This window comes from Octopus bimaculoides, chromosome 21, assembly GCF_001194135.2.
Source record: "Octopus bimaculoides isolate UCB-OBI-ISO-001 chromosome 21, ASM119413v2, whole genome shotgun sequence".
In the NCBI taxonomy this organism is placed as follows: domain Eukaryota; kingdom Metazoa; phylum Mollusca; class Cephalopoda; order Octopoda; family Octopodidae; genus Octopus; species Octopus bimaculoides.
The window spans coordinates 8,656,508-8,663,674 of record NC_069001.1 but is presented as its reverse complement, the minus strand read 5'-3'; the positions used below and the strand labels follow the sequence as shown (position 1 = coordinate 8,663,674).

The 7,167-nt window shown below is 36.6% G+C and overlaps 1 protein-coding gene across 1 annotated transcript in view; it reads right to left on the bottom strand.

Annotated features, from left to right (window-relative positions):
• Positions 1–272: 272 nt before the first annotated feature.
• Positions 273–7,167, bottom strand: part of LOC106875611 (outer dense fiber protein 3) — a 16,796-nt gene continuing 9,901 nt past the window's right edge. Inside the window, exons 2-4 of the mRNA XM_014923828.2 lie at positions 3,245–3,349; positions 2,699–2,809; positions 273–2,222 (exon numbers count right to left, since the gene is read on the bottom strand). Coding sequence (XP_014779314.1) covers positions 1,732–2,222; positions 2,699–2,809; positions 3,245–3,349 — 707 coding nt within the window. The 3' untranslated portion in view covers positions 273–1,731. The remainder of the gene's footprint in view (positions 2,223–2,698; positions 2,810–3,244; positions 3,350–7,167) is intronic.

The window sequence follows — 7,167 nt, the reverse complement described above, 5'->3', positions numbered from 1 at the left end:
GTAAATTAAGATGGTAAAAATGGCGCGGATGCTCATCGGATGGTCTATCGCTTCGTTTAAAACCACGACTTGTTCCATTGGTGCATGCATTCTCATCACATCACCTGTGTCAGGTTAACTGGGTATTTTGATGTGTTGTTTCTTATTGGAGTGACCCATGGGTCAGGGTCTATTTTTCCATTTTCTTCCCGCCTGTCTTAGTATCCTGCAAAACGTCAAGAGTACTATACCCCCACTTTTCTTTTATCTGACCAAACCATAAAGCAATAGATAAATAAATTAAGTTTATTTAATATCAAATTACAATTCTTTTTTCCTTTTCTGTCATAACCTTTGCTTAGTAGTATTGTAGTAGTGATATCATAACCTAGAGCAGTACTTATAATGTCATAACTATAAATAGCCCTTCTAATATGTTATAGATAGTCTGAGTGTCTGCACCAAAAGAATTTCTCTCTCTAAGAAAGACCACCGTGCAAGTCTCCCCTCTTTGCGTCGACGATGTTACCCAAAAGAAAGGCGAGTCGAACACACCTTAGCATTAATATCGTAGCAAGCATTGTCGTTAGAGCATACAAATCGGGAGAAACACTGCAAGGTATCCAGCCCGAAGCTCTTACAGTTCCGCTAATCTACCGCCTTGGATTGGTTCTTTATTTATCAACTCCGAAAAAAACGAAAGGCAAAGTTGACCTCGGCGGGATTTCAACTTAGAACGCAGAGATCGGATACAAATAACACAAGGCTTTCTATCCGACGCTCTAACGACTCTGCCTCGTCTCTACCTCATAGTATAGTGATATCACAGCCAAGGATAGTAGTGGTGATGATGTAAACTGTGATAGCGACGTGACAGTCTTTGGCTAGCTAGGTGATAGAGGTGTCATGATCTGCCGGAGTGGTGTTATACTCTATGACTTCTTAATTATAAGCTATTGTAGTAGTGATAATAGAGCTATAACATTTGGGAGTGATGTAACTTATATTAGCTGTGATAACACTATACTTTGATAGCAGTGTCTTGAGGTATAGCTTTGTTATGACGATATTTGAGAGTTGTAAGGCGGCGAGTTGGCAGAAACGTTAGCACGCCGGGCGAAATGCTTAGCGGTACTTCATGTCTTTACATTCTGACTTCACATTCTGCCGAGGTCGAATAGTAACTATCTTTAACTTCTTTAACTATAGTTACTATCTTTAACTATAGTTACTATCTTTAACTTCTTTCATCTTTTTATTTCTTTTCTTAGTTTTTTCAGTTATTGGGCACCGACCATGTTGGGGCACCGTCTTGAAGGGCTTAGTCGAACAAATCGCCCTTAGTACTTTATTTATCGTAGTGTGATAACCAATGGTTGCAGGGGTATATATTATTACAGTGAAATCATAATGTGTTGTATTAACCTTTAGCAGGGGCATGATGATCTATTTCATAATTTATGATAGTGCTGTCATATTACAGCCTAGCACAATAATGTCATGTTATAGCATATGATGTCATAACCCACGACAGTGATGTCATAAACTATTACAGCAGTATGTGAATTCACGATATATCACAATATCTATTGTATCGCTGTCATAACCCACGACAGCGGTGCCACCCGACGATATTTGTGAACAGTTTTTTTGTTTTCAGAAATTTGGATAAACAGAATTTTTTTGAAGAAAGAAACATTTGATATAAAAAAATAGAATGAAATTAGAAATCTTCAGATAAGGAAATTTCAATCAGTTAAGCACATCCATGAAGGCTTGCATAAGATACGGTGAATGTTTAATTCCCATCGAATACTTCGGGGTAGAATTGCCAAAAGGTTTCGACTGCTGAACATTATAAGTTCCTGGTCCAGGGTTATCCATTTTATATTTGGGTATCGCCGTTCGACTCCTCAGAGAAAACAACGGTGGTTGCTTGTGTGAAGAATGTAACGGTACGCTGCCATATCTTGCAGGCCCCGGTGTCTGGGCGAAGTCGTAAGCATAATTGTTGTAATTCAGTCTTTTATTTATGCTGTAAGCAGGTACATTTGAAATATTTATGGGTTGCTCGCCCAGGATTCCTGGCAAAGAATATGCACAAGGTGAAGGAATGGTATTTTTACTCGTTTTAGGACGAGAAGTAAAACTGAATGCCGGAGCGGTACGTTCTCGCAAGACACGCACTTTCGGGCCACAATATGTACCCGGAGCTGGGGTATCCAGTATACCTTCCCATAAATCTGAAAAAGAAAAAAAGATACAACATTGAAACGAAGAAATGTATATATAACCAGGTAGCTTAATGCGATATATAAAGAGTACCATTATTTGGCAGATAAAAGGGGATATCTGTTAATACCAGATTAATATCCTTCCGGTGGTCTTAAAAACATACATGTCGATGGCTTCTGATCCATAGGGAGCGAAGAGATTAATTAGATAAAGTGGAAATGGAAGAATCTTATAATAAATGTTCAAGAATGAATACGTATTGGAGTAGGAAATGGACTGCTTAATAAATAAAAAAAGAGGCTATTCTCATGAAAACTAATAGTCAAGTTCGTGTCAATATATTTAGAGCAGAGAACATTATAAAGCTCGCTAGAAAGAAGAAGGCTGAATGACGTAAGTGGATTGAACGAGTTCACAACATCTTATAACGTTTACATTAATATCTCTAAACATTTGTTTAATTCATTTATAAAAGATATCTTACAAGGCTTTTTTGTTCTTCCGGTAATCGTCACTGTAGGAACTGAAGACATTCCAAAATTACTCAGTTGGCTGGAATATCCGTAGATCGGACCTGGACTTTGGTCGGCGAATTCTGTGGAACGAGAAATATGGAAATAAACATACATACATACGTACATATATTTTACAAGATGAAAAGGGATGACGGTGACTGAAGTTTCGGCCCGTTCGCCTTCATCCTGAAAGGATGAAAGGCAAAGTCGACCTCAGCTGAATTTGAACTCAGGACGTAGCGACGGACGAAATACCGCTTAGCATTCTGTCTAGGGTGCTAACGATTCTGCCAGCTCGCTGCTTTAGTCCCCTATAATAAGCGTTTCTACTCTAGGCACAAGGCCTGAAATTTGGGGAAGGGGATTAAGTCGATTCCATCGACCCAGTACTCAACTGGTACTTAATTTATCGACTCCGAAAGGATGAAAGGCAAAGTCAACCTCCGCGGAATTTTGAACTCAGAACGTAGTGGCGGACGAAATATAGTCTCCTACAATAATTAATCAGAACTTACTAAATGTGTGTTTGCCAATGCTGTAAGATGGCGCCCTTGGTTTCGTAGCATCATGGTAGTCAGTTCCCACTGTTGTTGGTAATCTGTAATTATTCGGAGCAGGGCCTGGAAATAAATATTTCAACATAAATTTATCATAGTCCATGTTTGTCATTGACTATCTATCTATTATCTCATCTCTATCTATCTATTATCTCATATCTATCTATCTATCTATCTATCTATCTATCTATCTATCTATCTATCTATCTATCTATCTATCTATTAATCTCTCTGCCCTCCTGTCTCTCCCGCTCTCTCTTTCTTAAAAGTTGAAGCTTCTTCAGTCGTTACTTTGAGTTCACGTTGCCGTTAATAAAACGATTCTAATAGAGGAGTAGCGTGTCATTATATAAGAAACAAAATTTACGTTCATATCAAAATACAATTAGTTTTCGAAATTTTATTAGTTTTTAAAAGCACAAAACACGTCACACATTCGTCTATTCCATTATTAATGACGAAACAGGTGGAATATTCATATCTTCAGTATTCTACATGCAAAACACAAAATGTTTCTGTTGTTGCAGTTTTAGCATTGATAAAAATTATGAAGTCTATTTTCGAACACGTGGTTATAAAATTGAGGTTTGGAAAGTCTATTATGTAGGAAATAAACATTTGAAATCAGTTAATATAGGGAAATTCTTCAAGAAATATTGATGGAAGGTTTTGCAAGAATTTACCAATTCCAATGTTTTGTTCGAAATTGCAAAACGCTGTAAAGAGATGTTACACTTGGAGAGACAATAGAAACTTTTTTGTGAAACCAGCAAACCTCCTCCTCTTCCTCTCTCTCTTTCTCTCTAACACTCACGCACATGCGCGCACACATACGCTCACACACACGCACACACGCCTTATTTTCTATCTATCTATTGTTATTTATATATATGTGTGTGTGAGTATGTGAATGAGTGTGTGAGTGAGTATATGTTTATGCATGTATGTGTGAATGACCCAGTAAGTGAGTGTGTGTGTGTGTATGTTAGTGTGTGTTAGTGTGTGTCTGAGTGAATGAGTGGGTTTGTGCGCGTGTGTGTATGTTTGTTTGCTTGTTTATGTGTGTGTGTGTGTGTGTGTGTGTGTGTGTGTGTGTGTATGTGTGTGTGCGTCTGCGAACGATGTAAACATCGGTGACAAATCGAAAAGAGATATTAGAAACTAATAACTCTTTTGTCCCTCTTTTGCGGCATACAACATCACCACCACCACCACAACAACAACAACACCAACGGTGACGACAACAACAACATAACTATCTTTGTTTTGTTTCCAAATAAACTGTTTATTAATTTCGCTTGGATTGAGAAGAACAAACAAAGTACCGGTTTTGACCTATTGTTGATGTGTGACGTAACGACATTAGTTTTATGTACTTCATTAATTTTACTTACTCTGTTCATTAGCTTTGTTTTAAATGGTTCGCTGCCTTTACACATTGATTTTGTGCTTATTTCGACTAAATAAAGTATCGGTTTATTGTAACAAGATCAAAGACTAATACACATGTGTACACATGTACTGAAAAACCAAATGCTTTGTTTGCACGCCAGCACACAGATGTGCGTATCAGTACGTATATTCACACATACGTTTGACGCGAAATGTTGAGAAACGTGGAGAAATAAAGCAGGACATGATAAATGATAAATGCTCACAGAGGTGCATTCTTTTTCATCGCTTGTTTCCGTTTAAAATTGTCGGACATCGACCTGTCCTTGGATATATATATATACTTTTTTATTCGTCGGTTTATCAGGCTATCATTAGTTTCATGTTAAGAGAGGTAAATCTCTTAATAGTTTTCAAGCCTATTGCATGGAACATTGGTGTTCGTCTCCATCCTGGTGTTTTCATCCAAGATGGATATGAACACTAACGTGTTCAATAGGCTTGAAAATATTTAAGAGATACACCTCTCTTAACATGAAACTATTGGTAGCCTAGTTAACCTACACATAGAAAAGATGCATATATATAAATACATACACACACACATACACACATGACTGATTTGATAAGACATGTCGTGTTTTTACAATTCTGTAATGATAATAATAATGATATTTTCGTATGCTTAAAACTTATAAACATATTATTATATAAGTGTGTGTGTGTATGTGTGTGTGTGTGTGTGTGTGTGTGTGTGTATGCATACACACATACATATGTACAGCATTGGAAAGGCACTTCCCTCTTTCTAGTAGATAGCGTATATTATTCAATATGCACACTAATATATGTTGGTACTCCATCACACCTAAGCTGTCTGATAATATAAGTCCTATTAATAATGAAATAAACGATATTGGAAATAACGTATGTGATTCTAAGTATGCTAGTAGTTAGTCTGTCTCTAGCGTCTCTGTTAACATAATACTTTATTAATCAAGAATGTTACCACTGGTTATTGATCTTGTGCCTCTTTTTAACAAAAGCTTCAGTAACAGTACAATCAATAGTTCTTCGCTAGCTAGTAAACATGATAGTTTTGTAACTTTAAGGATCAATATAAAAGCCTGCAAACATCGAGTGCCTACGAATAAATTTAGAAGGAAAATGTTCCGTCCTGACAACGATAAAGTATACTGCTATATGGGTGTTACAGCGTCAAATGTAAATGGAGTGCTCATACATTCTTTCAATATTTCCTAATACATCATTAGCAAAATGTATTTGGGATCTGAAAAATAGAAACATCGATTACTGTATTTTGTAGTCAGTTATCCGAAGTGCACCTCATAACCATTCGATATCACGTCTAGAAGCTATCATTATATTTTTATGATTAAATATTATTAGGAATTATACTTTAAAAATGTTTAAATATTTTGTGTATTGTAGAAATACTGGTTTCAAATTGTGGCGCAAGGCCAGTAATTTTAGGAGAAGAGAGTATTTGTTTATATCGACCCCACTATTCAAAAGGATGAAGGCAAAATCCAACTCCGAAAGAATGAAAGTCAAATTCGACTTCTGAAAGGATGAAAGCAAAGTCAAACTCCAAAAGGATGAAAGACGAAATCGATCTCCGAACGGATGAAGGGTAAATCCGACTCCGGCGGAATTTCAACACAGAACATAATGACAGACGAATTGCTGCTAAGAATTTTGCTCTTCAAGCTAACGATTCTGCTAGATCGCCGCCTAATGTATTGTAGAAATATAACCAGTTTATTGCTCATAAATTTCAACAACAAAATCTTAGATGAACCCTTAACCCTTAAAGATCATATGGACCCGATCGAGAACCACTCTACTATATTATACTTCCTGATTACGTGTTTCTTGTTGCAAGTGTCGTCATATGATATATTTTCATTTAACCCTGGGCACATGAAGCAGGTCAATGATAGAGAGGCTCCTAGATTGCTTTGTAATTCTCCCTTATGTGACAACTCGGTAGGCACATTTATCTTGGCCAAAGTCCACCCCTTTATCCTTTAAAAACTATAACCAGGTCAAGGCTTTTCTTCATACTATTCATATCTTTTTGCATTTACTTTCAGGTCACCTACAAAGAAGATATGAGTCTGGCTGATGTCTCTGTCTTCCGGAGCGCCAATTATCGTTCAGGTGGCCTCCAAGTATAATAAACAGCATCGCAGATGTATGCATGTATGTATATATGTATGCATGTATGTATGTATGTATGTATGTATGTATGTATGTATGTATGTATGTATGTATGTAGGTATGTAATTACGTATGTATCTATGTAAATATATATGCATGTATGTAATTATGTTTGCATGTATGGATGTAATCATGTACGTATATGTGTATGTGTATACGTAGGTAATTATGTATGTTTGTATGTTTGTGTGTGTGTACGTGTGCGTATCTATGTGTGTTCATGTATGTATATGTATATGTATATA